The sequence below is a fragment of the Corapipo altera genome, unplaced genomic scaffold (assembly GCF_003945725.1).
Source record: "Corapipo altera isolate COAL_440 unplaced genomic scaffold, ASM394572v1 2b, whole genome shotgun sequence".
In the NCBI taxonomy this organism is placed as follows: domain Eukaryota; kingdom Metazoa; phylum Chordata; class Aves; order Passeriformes; family Pipridae; genus Corapipo; species Corapipo altera.
In genome coordinates, this window is record NW_020884874.1 from 18578661 (window position 1) to 18597467 (window position 18807).

General features: G+C 36.7%; 1 protein-coding gene across 24 annotated transcripts in view; it reads right to left on the bottom strand.

The window, feature by feature from the left end:
• Positions 1–217: 217 nt before the first annotated feature.
• The window catches only part of EPB41L2 (erythrocyte membrane protein band 4.1 like 2), a 138203-nt gene continuing 119613 nt past the window's right edge, over positions 218–18807 (bottom strand). For 12 of the 24 annotated variants that reach the window (XM_027669516.1, XM_027669475.1, XM_027669482.1 and 9 more), the window contains 10 exons: positions 18607–18753; positions 17123–17227; positions 14187–14339; positions 13108–13161; positions 12334–12894; positions 10401–10523; positions 9819–9917; positions 7163–7243; positions 4357–4495; positions 218–1451 (listed from right to left, as the gene is read on the bottom strand). In XM_027669516.1, the coding sequence (XP_027525317.1) occupies positions 4388–4495; positions 7163–7243; positions 9819–9917; positions 10401–10523; positions 12334–12894; positions 13108–13161; positions 14187–14339; positions 17123–17227; positions 18607–18753 (1431 nt within the window). In that variant the 3' untranslated portion in view covers positions 218–1451; positions 4357–4387. The remainder of the gene's footprint in view (positions 1452–4356; positions 4496–7162; positions 7244–9818; positions 9918–10400; positions 10524–12333; positions 12895–13107; positions 13162–14186; positions 14340–17122; positions 17228–18606; positions 18754–18807) is intronic. The other 12 variants (XM_027669532.1, XM_027669540.1, XM_027669586.1 and 9 more) reach the window with 12 other exon arrangements.

An 18807-nucleotide genomic window follows, 5' to 3' on the forward strand; every position in this document is an offset into this window, starting at 1 on the left:
AGAAACCAGGATGTTTATTGGAAGATGTCTTAAAAACACTGATACTTTAGTATCTGTATTAGGAGCCAGGCGATTGTGCCACCCTTCCGGCAGCCCTGCAGACCACTTGCACTAATCCCTGCTATTCAGGGTTCTGTGACTTCTAGCACTGCGGTTCTTATAAGTAATCTGCTCACTTTAAATATCCTCCAAGCATATGTCTGAGTGCCAAAAGTCATACAGAGAATAAACAACTTTATTTTATAACAGAATTACAGAAAGCAAAATATCACTTAATACAACTTCAAGCTGCTATAAATCTAATTTGGCATTTTAACTATACACAGAGTCGACAGCAAAAATACCCCAAACAACCAACCCCTCTTGCAAGAACAAATTAAAAATAAACCCCAATATAATTAACAGGTTTTCTCAATGGCAGTCTCAACTGATGGTACTCTCTTATTACTTTATGAATGGAGTCCATATTACACTTTTACTCAGTATCCTAAAAACCTGCACTAACCATTAGAGGAAGCATGTGAAATGTATACCTTCTCTGTAACAGAAATGTCAGTTCTAACATGGAGACAGTGAGTTTAATAGCAAGCAAGCATTCTACACATGTATTCAAATAATGGAAGTACTGAAGTTGGGACACAGTAAGAAAAAAAGCACTACGGTTTTAAGCTGCCTAGATCATCTCTTGTTGGAAGAAGAGAAAGATATTTTGTTTGTCCTTCTTTCCTTATCTGGAATGCTGCAGACAGCAAAAAAGTCTGCAAGAAGTTGAGCATTGGCACCAAAGTGCAAAAAGAACACAGTGCTCAGTCAGAAGAAATGTGTCTGCAACTCCTTCTCCTCTGTAAACTGCCATACCATCTCTGCTCCACAGAGAGGGGAACCTTAGAACAGAAAGAGTTACAGAGATACCAGTATAAAATTTATTCAAAGAAATATATTTTTTCAAATTTTAGCAAATGTTGTATTTTTATAAAAAACTTAATTATGTGATATTATTATATTTACCAGAATAGTCTGAAAAAAATTCTGTAAATTACTCCAGTAAGAGATTTCACTTGAAATATCTGAAAAAACCCTATATCTAAATTAGTAAAGATCCTCCTTCCTGCACAATTACCACCTACTCCAGTGAACAATGCCTTCAAGCTTCTTTTGTTCACTTTCATATACTTAAGAATCAATTTCAAAAACACAAGTATTTGTGCAAAAGAAGATCATACCCGCTATAACTTCATTTAAAAAAAAATTTCTAAGATTGTTAAGAATTGGTTATAAAAAATAAACAAGAAAGATTGTAAGTGAATATAGACCAAAGATATTAAAATGGAGTTTGGTATTGGCATTTAAGTCGTGAATATCTGGTCATCCTTGCTAGCCTTGGTGGATTCGGTAGAGTAATGATGACTTGGAATGATTACAGTCCTTCGTGGTCAGTATCATTTTTACTTCTGGAAGACAAAATGAGGCAGAAGGTTACATAACCATTCGTCACAGATACTATGTGAATGCTACTTCAGAGTCAAGAAGTAATTTTTTCTATAGAGGGAGTTTGGGGGGGAAGAAGGCAATTTCATTAAAAAAATGTTGCATTGACTAAAACCCACTTCAATCATGAGGCAAATAGTACTACTCTTTCTTCAAGTACTAATCTTTGTACCAAAATTCTCATGTTATTTTAATAGTGTCTTCTTGCACAGTTTACTGAAAATTTTAATCCATAACCTAGTGCATAAATGAAAAATAAAGGTACTTGTTCTATTTAGTAATCTCTCAGAATCAGAATGCAGTATCTTTCACTTTCATTAGAGAAAACAAGTCTACAAAAACAATATTGCTGTAGTCACGAGGGTAGAGCTTTCAACACCTTAGAAACAACTATTCAAAATTTGTGGCATGACTCCACTGCCTAAGCACAATTTCTAGAGCTGTTTCTGCAGTCCCACCTGCCCTTTAGTTGCTGCTACAGGAGAGCAAAAGGCTCTTGACAGACACCTAAGGTGCTTCAGGTGGCCTGTGTTTGTTTAGACTACTAAATCTTTTCCTTAATGTTTAACTGAAAGGCATCATTAGTCAAACAAGCCCCCAGGTCTCAGATACCAAAGCAGAAATGTTCTCTTTTATTCTCTCGCAAGCATTTCAGGCCACGAGCCTGTAAAGTGATTGGCAAACTCAGACAAGAACATCTGACACACTCTGATACATTGCAAACACAATTCCACAAGGTATGTTTCAAAAAAAAAATGCAAACCCCCCACCCTCAGACAATGGAAGGAACTCTTTGAATGCTGCCTCATTTTTGGTGCTCTTCCCAATCCTTTCTTACAAGTAACCCCCATGTCCTTTGTTATTTCCACAGTTTCTAGAATTATGTAACGTGAAAATAATTTTAAAAAGTATTAATGCTATAACATTAATATCCAAATGAGTGTTGATCTAGCACTTCCAAACTTGATCCATGTTATTTACCCTGTTTGTACATTTATGAACAAAAATTATTCATTTCTTTTCCAAACACACAATAAACTGACCAAATCTATCAGGCAGCTCAAACTTAGTTCCACTGTGATTTACATCTTGGAAAATGATGTAAATTTACACTCTGAGAAGCTCAGAGGAAAACTGGTGAGAAGATACTGTCTGAACGCACATGATCAAAACAAACACTGTAGTTCTAGTACAATCTCTGTGAGGTCGGGAAAGGTAACTGGAACCACTTTTGACAGAGAAGGTGGATAAACTTTCTGTCCACAGGCAGAGAGCAGGCATCCTACTCTTATCCTCACAGGCTTCTCCATGGCATTCAACACTGCTGCTCTATGCAGTGCTGCACATAATAGGAATTCAGGACAAACTCCCAGAAATAAAATGAGACCCAACAATTCTGCCAGCAGATGAGAAAAATTCTCTCCCTAACTGCAACCTCACCACTTGCAGTCCCTTAACAGATCATACACATGTCAACAGCTGGCAATGTATACTAGCTCTCCCTTTCCCCAGCCACACATAGGCACCTCTGGATGTTAAGAAAAGACAGACTTGTAGATAGATGAAATAAACTAAGGCTTTAGTCTATGTCTTTCAGCTGAAAATATGCATCAGACTAGTTCAGGAAGACTCCAATTCCTTGATAATGGTCATCTTCCATGGAACAGCATTAAATAGATGCACTTCACATCCTCTCAAACTGCTGCTTGCATCTTTTCTCTTCTGGATCCCAGAAGTGATACTTGACAGCGAAATCTTTATCTCTTAGGAAACTCAGGCACAGGAATAAAGCAGACCTTTCAACATAAGGAATTATCAGGATTTTGTGAAAGATATCCTCCTCTATAGTAGGTTACATCAAATTTGGAATCAAGTCAGTGTCTCATTTTCCATATATTCCTGGCACTTCATGACTGTGCTCATGATGTCTAGTAGTCTGCTAAAGCTGCAGGTTGAAATTTTTAACAGTCAGTTTCCTTTGGTAAAAAGCTTCATTTGATACTAAGGGAATGCATGCCTCCACAGGACCTAGAAGTCTCTTGTCCACAGGCTACAACCACCACTGTATAAAATGCCGAGCTGAGGAAATAAGAATCAGGACTACTCTCATTTCCTTAAAAAACACAAAATGTATTTCTTTTACCTTGTCTCCTCCTACATTAACATTGATCAGAGCGCATATTAAAGGTTTGCAATTGTACTGAAACAATTATCTCTCTTGAGGTGTGCCAATAACACCTCTGCTCTTCTAGCTAAATACAGAGGGCTTGTCAGCAAAAGTCAGAAGTCCCCCCATGAAGACTTAAACCACTGCTTTTTAAACTTTATTTCTTTATAAATCTCTCCCATTGATATTTAACCATCCCACACAAAACCTTTTTCTTGAATCTGAATCTACAGTTAACAAAACCATCAAGTTTGAAAAAAACTGAAGCTTGAGTCTCATATCAACAGTGTGACAAAGGAAATCTGAAGCTTTACACCCCCAAACAGTTACTGAGCTTTAAGACAATAGCCTATAAAAAGTGCATCAGCAGATTTATTCAGTGTTCATTCTGATCCTTCTATTGAATACATGAAAAAGGGCAGTATTGTTGGTTTTCCTTTTTTTTTTTATTTCCAACATTGTAGGAAATGCCATGAGAGTACTGTGACAAGACTGGGAGACATATATAGGAACATTTGCAACTAAAATTAATGTCAGATCGGACTTAAAAATTCTTACACTAACAGTCTTCTATTAGGACCTGTTTCAACTTTAGTTGATAGCATATCTCAAAGATGCCCCATATTTTTCAGCTGAAAGACACGAATGCAACAGAAAACTGATGTTAAATTTTCCTATGGTAATCATATATATAAGCTTACCTGAAGTATTTGCTTGAGGACATTTTTTATTTTACTCTTCATCTTCCTCAGCAATTTCAGTTTCTTTGTGCACCACCACTCTTGTCACAGACATGTCAGGGTGCTGTTCTTTGGCTTCTTTAATTGCCTGTGCCAGGGCCTGCAAATGTATTTGAAATATGGAACTCAACAACACCAAAAGGACACTCATGTGGATCCAGAGAAGGGCAGAGTAGCTTTGGAAAATCTGGTCATAATTTTTCAGAAGTGTAAATTCCTAAGCTTGAGAAGGGATCAAGGGTAAAAAAAACAAAAAACAATCAAAAACCAAATCAAACAAAAAAACCCAAAAGGAAAAAACCCCACCCCACTATACTAAAAATTTACCAAGATTTCCGGGAAGTAACAAATAACCATAAAATTGTAAGATAACTTTTCTAGCTCATTTCAGGAGAAAAAAAAATATTCTTATATCTCAGAAGTCTTTGAACTTCTGCAACAGATTTAGCAAACAAAGCCTTAACAAGAATGTAACAGAGGATGGAAAAAACAGGAGTTCCCTTTAGTTTCCTGAACAAAATAGAAAGATTCTTTGGAATGTATACTAAGTATGGTACTGAAACTCTAGAAAGAGATCATAACAGAAATTTCTTTCTCAGCATAAGAACCTCATTTTTCTCTTTGTTGTAGTTAAAGAGAAATTTCTCTAGCCTAATTCAGGGAAGCGCAAATAAACATTACTCCGTTTCTTATAATCCTTCCTCCACATCTCTCTTCCGAAGAGATGTACCAATATACACAGCTGAACTAGATGACCATTTTAAGTCCCTTCTAACTGAAATGTAATAGTCTATTCTACATCACATTCAACCACATAAGAGCACCCTCTGATTCAAAACAGGCAAAAAAGCACCTGGGACCTTTTATTCCTTGCCCTCATCTACATCTTATTTCTGTGAGCTGTATTACTGCTGGAACCTAACACAAGAAAAAAAGAGAAGACAATGGAGGGCATTCTGAGGCAACAGTAAGCTCCTTATTCACCTTAGTATCAACCACAACTAAAAAAACCCCTCAAAAATACTCTGAGGAGCAAGAAGAATATAATGGAACAAAAAGGTTTATCTTAATTTAGAAAAGTGACAATTTCTTGAGCTATAGGTGTTAAGGAGAGAAGAAATCCTGAAGAGACATTGAAAACACCAACACTGAAAACACCACCTGTCATATGATAATGAATTTGAAGTCCTATTAAGGAAATACATACAGAATGCATGTGGTACATACATGGCACATGGGCACTAGTAATGTTTGTTGAATTATTAATCCCAACTATATTTTACTAGTTTCTCTTTTACAATATGCTGAGTGTAAACTCTGTAGAACAAATGAGACTTCTAAAAAAGTGCTTGTTAAGATTTAAGAATCAGTGTTTATCATCAAACCATAAACAATGGAAAAACTCTGTCTCTAACTGTTGAATTACAGCAACTTCATACAAGTATTTGTATTCTGAAACTCCAAATTAGAGTATTATTTTCCTATTGAAAACTGTTTTAGTGATGCAGGGAGCTAAAAGACAAAGAAAAAACATCCAGCATGTAGTTTGGGCATTTAAGGAGCTCCATATTCACTGAAGTGGTAGATATTTCTTAAATCTCTTAAAAGCTGCTCACTGCTGCTTTAAACTTCAGTGATTAAAATTGAGTTTTGTACTCCTTTTTTTATAATTTTTTTTTTTTTACTTCATTACTCAGTTATTTTAAAATAAAGAAGGGCTTAGAGAATTGTCTGGTATACTAAAGGTAATTGAGACCTTTCCACACACCTGAAGTGAGTGTGCCAAGGCAAACAAGAGCCATGCCTGATGCTAAACAGTCCTGTCATTTAATTAAGAGTTTCAAGAAGAGATTCAGTTTGTCAAGAGCCATTTTCTGTAGGCAAATCAAAACGTGAAAATAAATTCCTTGAGAACTCTCAGTATATTACAATTCAGAAGTTGTTGTGTTATGTTGATTTAGAAATGGATTCACTGCAACTTTATGCAGAAAGTAGTCTTTTCCATTTGTATTATCCAGTGACTGTTGATTGTCTGTTACCATAGTTTCTTAGATGAAACAAAAATTGTGTAATCATCACTACAAAAACTAGATAATTGAATTTTCTCAGTTATTTTCCTGTATACTGCTTAAATTCAGCCTTATTAATTGGGCATGCAGAAGTGATTTTAACCTTAGTTTCTAACACATTGTAAAATACTGCTTCACTGTGGATGGAGATGAAACATATTTACATAAGATTCCAGCAGATCAACAATCACTTCTGTTACACATATTTCTACAAATATAGGTCAAAAACTAAGTTTTAAATTCAAGCAGTTTATGCTTTAATGTATTCCAAAGCTTTCAGTCAAAATGAGTGCTGCATTCAGATATTGCTGACACAACGCAGTAAAGACTCCCATCTATCCAGATTAACGTATCAAAATAAGATTATTTCAGTAATGCTCTTCCTCCCAATGGCAAAAGCTGCATTAAATAAACTGGGTCTCTTCCAAAAAAAGCAATCTTCTAAAAATAGTAAAACTCCATTCCCATGATCTGTGACGCAAATTTACAAATGCTGTTTTTTCTTTTCAGTTATATTCAAAAGGCTCCTTATTCACAAAACATGACTGCTTAATAACTCTGGCACAATTAACAGTCTTAGGGTCTTTCTATATCCTCTTATTCTCTAACTTTCCCTTATTCTAGGTTTCTGAAATATCATCTAGATCTCACTGGACTACAAAAAACACATTGTAAGTGTTAACAGTTTACATACTCACCTCATCATGGTCAATATCTGCATCTCCAGTAATGACTATTCGCTTCTCAATTCTTGTTTCTGATACTCCACCTTTTACCATCTACAGATGGCAGGAAAAAAAAAATCCTTTTAATTATTCTGTACTTCCACAGAATAATAGCGCTCCTTTCTGCTGCACTGAAGCAAATAAATTTCTGTGTCTGAGTTACAATTAGTAATAAATGTTCTTAGTGTTAAATCATCCTTTCCTTTTTCAGTTACACAGTTAGTCACATTCTAGCAATTGCTAAAATTGAGAAAAATCAAACAGTAAAGAATTACTTCTGTTATTGGAGCTCATGTTTGACAAACTGTAATTCCAACTTCTTCCACCATATAAATCTGGCAATACGGAAATTTCAGTAGTCTTCTCTTTTTATTTCAACTGACCTATCATGGGTTTTTCCACAGTCATAATCCTATGCCCTTAAATACAAAGACGATCTGTTTTTCAATTCTGCCATTCAAGGATCTTTGTGAGATATTTTCAACCAATTTCACATTGCTGAATAATTTTGTGCTTTGTTTCTTAATTTCTTACTCTATTGATCAGCTTATAAAAAAATTCTCACAATAATAACATTGTTTGCCTTTCTTTTTACTGAGCCTGTCTGTGAGGAAAGAATAAACTACTACTTAAATATTCTCACCATACTAAACAAGATCCAAGATCACTCTGTTAAAAACACCACTAGAATATTGAAATTATTTTAGCAGGTCCCTTCATCAATAATGAATGTAAAACAGAAAGTTAGTTTAGAAAATTCAAAATCTTGTTACCGACCACTTATCATCAATTTAAAACAGATAGGGATCTGATGCATCATGGTAATCCCAGTAATTTTTTTAGTAGAAGACAAGACTGAAATTATTTTCTTTAATGATTCCTCCCAAAAAGCAGGATTATTTGACATTTGAACTTGACAAGTAAATATAAGCTTCCCCTGAAAACTGTGGTTAAATTTACTAGGGACTTTTTGCTAAATGGTGGTGGCTTAACGATTCCAAAAGGGAGCAGGAGACTGAAAAGGACCCGTTAACTAGCCTGTATAGCAAAGCATAAGCATTTCCAATTCTGAGATTCCTTATTTCATGTGATTCTCTTTCCAACATTATCTTCCCACTAATTTTGTGAATACAACTTTCCATCTTTAGACAGTGAGCAATGAATTACGTTCAATTCTGCCATGTTGTGAAATTTTTGTGTTTTGGGGGAGGGAGAAAAATCCTAAATTCACACTTTGTTTCCCTCTTCCCTTTTCTTTACCTTAAACAATGCTTCCTGTAATTTTCTTGGAAAAAGATGTTATGAATTCAAAGACAAGAGTTCAGAACTGTGTTGGTTAGGCATGTGTATTGGGTCCAGCTGAGCTGGAGTTCATTTCCCCACAGTAGCTCTCACAGTGCTGTGCTTTGCACTGGCGGCTAGAAGGGTGTTGATAACGCACCGTGTTTTGGCTACTGCTGAGCACAGCACCAACACTGTAACATTCCTTCCTTAGTCCAGGGCAAGATCCTGGGAGGGGACCCAAGTAGGTCAGATGACTCAAACTAACCAAAGGGATATTCCAGACCATATGATGTCAGCTCAGATATAAAAGCTAAGGCATAGAGCAGGAGTGTGGGCATTCATTGTCTCCAGTGGCTGCCTACTGAGAAACCATCATGCGTGCTGAAGCCCTGCTTCTCAGGAGTGGCCGACCATTGCTGCTCATGGGAAGTAGAGAATAAACCCTGCCATCTTTTGCTTCTGCACACACAACCTTCGCTTTGCTTTTTGCTTTAAATAAACTGCCTTATCTCAACCCACAAGTTGTTTTCTTTTTTCCCACCTTACTCTCTCCCGTCCCTCTGGGAAGGGGAGTGATAGAGTGGCTGGGTGGGCACCTGGCATCCAGCCAAGGTCAACTCACCACAGCATGCCTAAAATTTGACAAATATTTACATAAATTAATAATAATCTTCATCATACTTTGGTTGTTCTAACATACTCTGGTACGAAACGGTATATGAGAATGAAACAGATCTGATATCCTGTTAACACTTGAGTTTTCCTTTCCTTTCCAAGCATGGAATGCAGAGTAAATAATTCAGCACTCAAATATGCTTGCAAAGTAATCTAATGGAATGATCTGTTTTTAAATAAGCTCTAAACCTAGCAACACAAGGATCATCAATGCAAAGGCTGAGAAAACATTGTTTCAGTTCTTCCTTCTAATTGATGCCATTAGCAAGGCTCCTGCAGACCTCAGACAAACCAGTTACATTAGTAAAGATCCTGTAGGGTATCAGTGAGTGATGACAGGACTGAAACTTAGTTCAGTCCTGAAATTTAGTTACATACTCATTTGTCAAACACTGAAATAAGACCTACATGAAATACTAAAAAACCACTAATGATACTTTTCCCCCTTTCCCTGTCCTGTTCCCAGATATTCCTGCTTTTTATTAAGGTTTCTCTGTTCAAAAATCTTCGTACAGAAAGATTAACTCTCACACATGCCTGGAATGAATCCATTCCATTTTAAGTCACTTTTCTTCGATGAATTAGCAGATAGGTGAGAAACTTCATGCAAGACTGTGTTTTGAGGGTTTGATGTCTTTTTTAGTTAAGAAAGGCATTGAATATATTTTACCTTTGTAATGTGTGTAGTTGTGGTAGTAGAAACGGACTCTGACGTAATTGTCTGTGCACTCACCAGCATGCCGGCATCGCCACCAGCGCTGCCATCAAGCTGTAATAATTAAAAAAAAAAAAAGGTATTTTTATATTTTGGCATTTAAAAATTTTGTTTTCACAAGAGAAAAGGCTGGTTTACATATTCTTTAGTTCCATTAGAACTGAAATCTAAAGAGAAACTATCCAAGTTTACAGAATCATGTAAGACTATTGTTATGGCTCATTCCTGTGGAAACTTCATGATCACAGTTATGTGTTCCTTTCAGGAGCAATGAGATATTTTAATCAAGTTTCCAAGATGAAAAATGAGTTACACATTTGCAGACAGCAACTAAATCTTTATTTAGAAAAAAAACAATTTGAACTTCTGAAGTAATACTGCTTTGTCTACTTACCTAATTCATAGCCAAAATACAATCTTATCTGCTAGCAAAAAAGTATGTGCTTTTGAAAAGCATTTTTGGACATTATCTATTTTTATCTACATAACTGGAATAAAAATAAGTTTGCAAACAATATAACAAGCCAGTCAGCATACCTGTGAAGATTCATATGTGATAGTTTTAGTTTCTGTTTGCACAATTGGAATTTCTTTAGTGGAGATTTCAGTTCTCTGCGTGGCATCTGAAATGGTTACCATCTCTGTTTTCACTACTGGAGGCTGTGATGCAAGAAATAATCAATCAATTCAAAAGACAGAAGAAGTTTGTAAAGTGGACCAAGAAAACACAACCAAAAGCTCAAGAAAATCATAATAGTAAGATAAATATTTGGCTGGCTTCCCAATCAAAAAGCATGCAATAAACAAAATGAAATGAAGATTAATACATCAGCCCTCTACATAACATCTATCTATGTAACACTGTAAGAAAATTTAATGTCCTAATAACCTTGCCAAAGTTCAGTATTTCAGTCAACAGTACATATCACAGAGGGGCAACTGCTAAAACAAAGCTGCAACACATGTACCGAAAATGTGTAAAAGCCATCACTAGGGAAAAAATAAATCTCAGTTTGCATATAGAAATTAATAGCTAGCTCAGATGGATAAATTTCATATTAGAATGAATCTGGGAAAATACTTATCATTCTTTAGTCTGCAAATCAAGACTAGGAATTCCGAGGAAATTACATAAAAGTTTAACTTTATGATATGTATTACTTCTGGAACAGAAGAACACCTTTGAGAACTGGATTTTAAGCAGTCTACATTCAATGTAAGAATTCTGTAAGTCAACCACTTCTTTTGACAAAGCCATTTAGAGTTAGTTAGTGGTGTTTTCTGCAACATCACAAAGCAAGCAATTAACCCAGGGCCTCTAAGCTAGTGAACTCATGACTTATCTCATTGGAGCAGATTTTCAATATTTTTATGAACTAAAGCCGTTTGATATTTTTCTAGATGCATCAGCTGCTATCTCCTATTGATTTTGGATACACATGGGGTGAAATCCCAGGAAAAAACAAAAAACCCCCTTTCTTTCCCTCTACACACTTGCACACACAGCAGCTCTTCTCCCCTTTCCCTAAACTATGTGCTATTAGGAAGCATGGGTGCCTGCAAATTTTAAAGGTCTAATAAACTAATTCTTTCACATCATTAATCATAACAGCTGTGTATGCAAAGAAGTTGTTTGGATTTAAAAGTAACAAAAAAAATTTGCCACTGTTACAAGAACAAGCAGGTAGATAACTACCAAAAAAATCATCTAATTGTTGAAAAACTCAGGAGATCATGACAACTTTACAAAGACATACATCTCTGCATTTAATTTTTTCCATTTCTGCTTCTTTATTAAGTTTGCCCAGTAATGAACTTTAGAATTCATGCATTCTTCCTTAAAATCTACACCACTAAAAGACTTCATAGAAATATTGTTATATGTGCCTCATCACTTAACAGTGCAGTGCTCTCACCTATGCAATTTCTAGCCATACATATTCTAGCCTATAAATCCATAATATAGAAGGAGAAAAAAGAAAAAGGCAAGAAAAGCAGTGAGTAATGGGGGGGCGGGGGGGAGGAGAGAAGAAACAAAAATTTGTGACGAGTGTTTTCTAATTTCAATTGCTGATTTCAATAGCTTTCCAATCACAATTACCTGTCATGGACTTGTCAAAAACAATTGACAAATAGACAAGACAAGACTTAAAACATTTGAAACATGAAAATAATAAATATACATTATGTAAGTGCATATAAAATAAGGAGGAGATAAAAAAAAAGAGATATCAGTCTTCGGAAGGTTTGCCTTACTGGTGATTCTCACTCAGTTCTAGCAAAAAGTCAGAAACCATAACTGAAGGAGACAGAATTTCACTGCTCAACAGTGGTTTCCCCTTCCAAATGATCTGAATCTTGTTGGATGCCAGAAGATGTGGAGGAATAGGAGAAGAAGAAAGGCAGGTATATTTTTCACCCCAAGATATATCTCTGCTTAATCTAGTTGTCATACTGTTCTACCATTTACCTCAGAACAACAAATTAATTGTGGTGCAACATCAATGTCAACATGAGACACATCTCCATTGAGTTTGAGCTGTTCCTCCTCTTTTTCTTGACCTAAATCTTGCTTAACTTGCTCTGACAATTTCTTCTCTTCTGCAGCTACGGTAACTGTATTTTTCTGGACCAAATCTTCAGCTGTAACTTGTGTGTGCTCAACTGGTACATTTAGTTTACTGCCTTCTGGTGTGGCTTCCACATGCTGTATTTTTTCTTCATGTTCTTTCCTTTTCATGTCTTCCTCTTCTTCCTGTTCTTCCCTGATGACTTCCTCAATTGCCCTATGATGTGGCTGGTATTCTCCCACCTCTTCATCCTCACTCTCACTACTACTGCTGCTGCTGCTACTATCTGATGGCAATGATGACGAGTCCTTTTTTGACAGATGCTCCACCTTACATGTTTCCCCAGCATCAGTGGCAACTTGCATTTTCCCTTTGTTGGTTTCGTCTACGACTACTGTTTCTTCTATCCCAAACTCTGCCTGCTTCTTCTCCTCCACTATGTCCAGAGTCTCATGTGAACTCTGCACAAAAAAACATGGATGAGGGGAAAAAAAAACAAAAGTAGAGTATATGAATAAATAAAAATGAAATAAAATTAGCTGATGGCTGGTTCATGTCATGTAGAAGACAAAAGATGGTTGTGATGGTTAACTGAAAAAGGAAGGAAGGGAAGAATGAAGATGGATTGGAAGAGTTAAGAGTCAAATTTAGTCATGGAAAAAAATCTGTAGAACCTTATCAGCATTGCTGACTCCTGTACAAGGCCCTTCTGCTCTGGAAGCATGTCTCTGTGGAACAAAAAGCAATCAGAGGACAAAAATCAATGCATAACCCTTTTCAACAGTCCAACATCCTCCAAGCAAGCTTTTAAGAACGTATATACACGATACTAGACAGATATCACATATTCACTGCAACATTCACATAGAACTATGCTCATTTCCTTACACTTCTTTTAAATATTTAATCAAAAGTAGGTAAGAATAGCAGATATTATTAATTGGCATAAGAATTGAATTATGAAAGCCTGAAAATAAAAAGCATGAATGCATTGGCCTGTGATGCTACCAAGGCAGTTACTTCACTCAGTTAAATCAGGAATTAAGAACAAATAATGTTAAGGGAAAGTAAAAAGAAAAAATAAATTAACATTCTACTAGCAGTTTATCATAATTTAAAAAAGATACAGAATACATTATTACATGGTTTTAATAGCTGTTCGTCTTTGGTCTGTTACTTTATGAAACTTAATAGATAAGACTGCTTAGGGATGCAAGCTGTGAGAACAGCAATATATGACTACCAAGAAGAATTCAGTTTGGAGGCAAAATGATGATACTAAAGCAGCCATATTAGTATTTGTTCCGTAACAAAATGATCTGTGATGGATATCGCAGAGAACCCACTGTAAATGATAACATTAGGTAGGTAGGATAGGGGATTTTTAATCTAATGTAGTTTTAGTTCGCGAAGCCTAGCCATGATATTTTTAGTGAACAGTTTGCAGCAAAATTAAAGAGTTCAAATTATAACAACACAAAAATCACACATCATCTGTGACTTAATTCTAGCTTTTATTGCTGTTTACCAAGGAAAGCACCTAGGGAGGATAAGCTTAAACAAGCACCGACTCCCTCCTACTTCTGGAGCGTTGCAGATTCAGAATTTTGCTCTCTAGCTGGATCTCTCTCCGCTCTAATGCGAGCAGGCAGCTCACTGGCTCGGACACACAACCGCAGCCCCATGCCGGCCCAGGAGGGCGGGGGCTCCGTGCCCTGGGAGCGGAGGGGACGCTGACCCCACGCCCAAGCACCTGGGGCGGCGGCGCGGCCGCGGCGCTGGCGCCGGTCTGTTCCCCCGCAGCGCCCTCTGCTGGCCCCGGGCTGGCGGCGGCGAAGGGCCCTCTGGTGCTGGCGCCAAAGCCCTCCTTACTAAACAAAATGGAGGTTATCTCCTCTTCTAGGCTCTAGACGGGTCAGAGAAAGGAAAGGAAAGAATTAGACAGCGACGAGCGGAGCGGCAGCCACCTAGAAAGGAAAGGTCTGGCGAGAGAGAGACGTGACAAAGGCAAGGAAAGGCTCGGCAGGAGCAGCGGGGCACGGGCTGCCCCGGGGCGAGACGAGGACAAGGGGGGGACAACAGCACAGCCGTGCCTCCACCATGCGCAACACACTACGGGAATTGAAAACATCGACGTTCACACCGATTTCCCAAACAGAGCAGTTTACTTAGCTGGTAACTCCGTATTTACTGTTGGGGGTTTGTCCCCCATTAAAAATCCATTTTTGACACCACCTAATGCCCAACTGGCACAGAGCCCAGAGCTGTCAGACACGTTTGCTTGGAATACATACACACAATGCTGAAATGTTAAAATACTTCTTATTTATTTATAATAAATGTTACGTTACGCTTTTCAAATGCTTAAATAACCTAAGCAAATTTTTGCCTATTAAAAATCTGTTTTCAAAAACTCCCATTTTACTGAGAAAAATAGTTTTCTTTAAACATACATAAAAGTCTATAATTGCTTTAAAACATAAAGTATGTTCATAGTCTGGTCTATTTTCTGTAGGACTATAAGTCTGTATGGGTAAGCAATCTTTAAAAATACATGTGGGTACAAGCCCTCGAAAAGGCTAAAATTCTTTATTCCAGATTTCTTTCCACAAGCTCTCATAAGAAGTTAGAAGAGGTTAAAATAAAAAGCCAGCAACGTACAAATACTGGTCAGGGACATAACACACATTTTGACAACATTCCATAAGAGACACTGCAGTCTTAGAAAAGGGCACTACAGAGAATCATGGCAGAAGCACATGCCAGAGGAAAGCTAAGGTGCCAAGCAGACGACTGCAGCCTGTGTGGATTCACTATGGGAGTAGTGATGTAGAATCGAAACTAACAGAACTTACACCATGCAACTATGCATATCCTGCAACACATATGGCATGCAGAAGAATAGAGAAGGAAAAGAGAAAGAACCCCTATATTGTTTTCCCCTAAAAAAAAAATTTAAAGTTTATCTCAAACGTGGCTGAGAAAAGTTATTAAATCTGCCTTCACGAAACACTGAATATCCATCAGGGCAATGCGTTCCTCACTCCTACTTTCTTTCCCTAGTTTACTACACCCAGTAAATGTTCATCTATTAACATATTACACCAAAGGGCAAAAATGTTCATGATCCTCCTTTTACCATGCTCTGGTACCTTGTTTTCTGACCATTCAAAGCTGTTTTAAAAAAAAAAAAAGGCAGGAGAAAACCAAAATCTTTATCTGGTATGTGGTCAGGCTGTGTGCTTCTCTTTCTCACCCTTACCCCTTATATATATACAATTAAAGAGATACATACCGCCCACTTCTTTGAATTTTATCACCTTCAAATTTTTGGGTCTTCCAGTCTTTTAAAAGGAAAACCCTAGTCACACAATTTGTTTGATAATGTAACCCCTGTTCCCGGAGGAGGCATTTAGTAAAAATGATTAAATGTATAGATAGAACTGGCACTTTTCATCAATTTTGTATCAGCCTGCGAAGATGTTTAAATTCCTGGCAAATTCCTTCTGGTACACAGTCATACACTCTGACATGAAATACTGTTTACAAGCTGCAGAAGATGGATTAAAGAAAAAAAATATTGTGGGTATCCATAAAAGAAAAACATTTAATGTATTTATTTGTGACATACATCACAATGTGGCATGATTTTTGTTTAATTAAGTCACAGATGCTGTGCGCTTTTGAGAGTACGGTGACATAGAAGAACAGTGGCACAAAAGAGGTGTACCCAAAGCAACATTTCTCATACACAGAAAATTACTTGTTTACAAGTATTTTTACTGGAGCAAAAGAAGGATGAAAAGAAAGAATATTAGCAGTGGTATCCCTGCTTTATTCTCGTCTATTGTCCAACTATCCTAAAGGACAGGTGAGAATACGTAAAGTCCAGAGATATGACTGAGTCTACTAATACCAGCAAATTTATAAATTGGAGATAACAAAAGACTTGAACACAGACTTCTTTGCATCCATCAACAAATAATTCAGGATGGAAGTACAGTTTCCCAATCATCATATTTTTATGTGTTACTGAAATAGGACTGACAGCTTCACATTAACCTAATAGACCAAAAGTGACGTAAAAAAGCAACATCACAATTGCTACTCATCATCAGTATCACACTGCTACTAGTCCCACCTAGTTATATAGTGCTTTTCATTGCACAGATGTTAAACCAGCTTATCAAGGACAAAACCTCCCTCTTTTCCTGGATGAAAAGAGAGGTACAGAAGTGTGGAGGTACTCAGAACCCGGTTGCCTTTGAAGTAAAGCATTATTGATTTGAATAATGATTCAACAGTGAACACATAAAGTAAAAAGTTCCTGTGTGAAGTGTCAAATAACTGCAGGCAATTATTTCCATATAGAATGGAAATACATATTTTGCTGTCATCCTTGTCACATCAAATACAGTAATTTTCCAGTGAAGAATTGTTTTTCTTTTCAAATAGTAGCAATTCAGAATTTCACGGTTAGTTTGATGTTTAAGCAAAATGTTGCTGGCATTCATATGTGTGTATATGTACAGATACACACACAGAGATCCTGGTTTACAACCCAACATTACCCTTTCAGTACTGGCTTTAAAAAGTTATTTCCATCAAGAAAAAAAAGGAAAAGAAAGAAGCGCCCAAGCTAGCCCGCAGCAGATACAGCAAAAAGGCAGTAGGTTTCAGGGCAGCCACCTTATCGGTTTCCTCTGGTTTTGCTCCACCAATCCATGGCATTGCAATCCATTGTTTCTCCTTCCCAGGCAGCGTTTTCACTTGGAAAATGTGGTCCCCTTTTTTCTATTTAGTTTTCATTTTATAAAACCAGTGTTAATCAACAAGCAATGAGACAGACATATATTATACATAATATAAACCCAAATCATCTGAAAGTGACAAAACATACTAGATGAGGAAAAAAGAAACAAACAAACAGATAAATAACTTGAAGGGGCCCTAAACTTCAATACAAAGAAATCAACACAAAAATACACACATCCACATAATAAAAACTAAGTTACACTTCTACATAAACGTCTATTTTAAGCAAAAATATATTTAGCTATATAGCTATTAAATGAACCAATGTGTCATGAATATTTGAAAGTATGACCAACATCTGTACCTGTGCAGATAGCACTTTGTATAGAAATATTAAGGTACTACTCAGGAATTTGAGGAATTTCTTGGCAGTGCCCGTAAATTAACAAAATAGCCATTAAAGAAATGATCCATAGAGTCAGTAACTGTTATCTGTATGGACATACTCACAGCTCAGATTGCTTACATATCTTACTGAAATAGTGTCCTATTAACAAAAATAATTTGGTAGCATCAAGTCTGCTTAAATGAAAGCATACCTCTCTGAGGACTGAAAAGAATGCTTAAAAATTTAAGGAGATTTGACAATACATTTAAGGAGAGAAGGGTGGGAACCATGCTGATAGAAAAGAATAACAATACAACATAAACTGATTGTTTCTGAAGACTGATTTGCTCTGCTACTCTATGAAAGAAGCTGCAAATAACCCAATAAAACTAAAAGTTTCACAACAGCAAGAGAAATTTATTTGGGTAGTTTTCTTGCCACAAGCATTCAGGACGATATTTGTAGAAAACTGTTTTCCATACTGCTGTTTCAGTGTTCAGTCAGAAAGGAGGTATAGAGAAAAAGTAGATACATTTGTTTTATAGACTTTTGAGGATTAAGACAGTAAATTTTAAGAACTACAGTAAATGTGGCCTACAGAAGTCAACACTGTACATAACTGATCATGTAAAGGTCCTTCTGAAACAACACAGACTATTTGTGTATTTATGCACAAGCTGTCTATGAAGAGTTAACGAGACAAAAAGGAGGAAAAAGTTCTATCACTGAAAAGTTATCTCCATCAATCTGTGTAAATCAGAGTAAAATTTAAGATGTCCTTAATATACCGGAAAATATTGCCATTGCTTCCATTTTCTTCTAATTCAGTTGTTCGTGTAGAAAAATAAAATTCCACATACTATTTAAAGTCAGGACCAATAGTAAGTGGTAAAACAGTTAATGTATACTTAGTATAAACAAACACTACATTAGACAAATAAAGTGTTAATCTAAAGGACAAACTGCATTTACTGTATTACATACAGGGTTGTATGGGAACGCATGCGGAGAGGTGTCTGCAGTGACATACCCCTTGTGTCTGTAGGGACAGAGGTGTGATACGCCGCTTTTCCCACTCATTTGGGCGTGGTTCAGGTGTGGATTCCATGAAATTGCGCTTGAGCTCACTAATGCTAGCCTGGTGTTTCAGTAAGTCGTCCTGGGTCTTATCCAGGTCCTAGCAACCCGCAACATAAAACAAAGTAGGACAAAACACGACAACAAAAGCAAA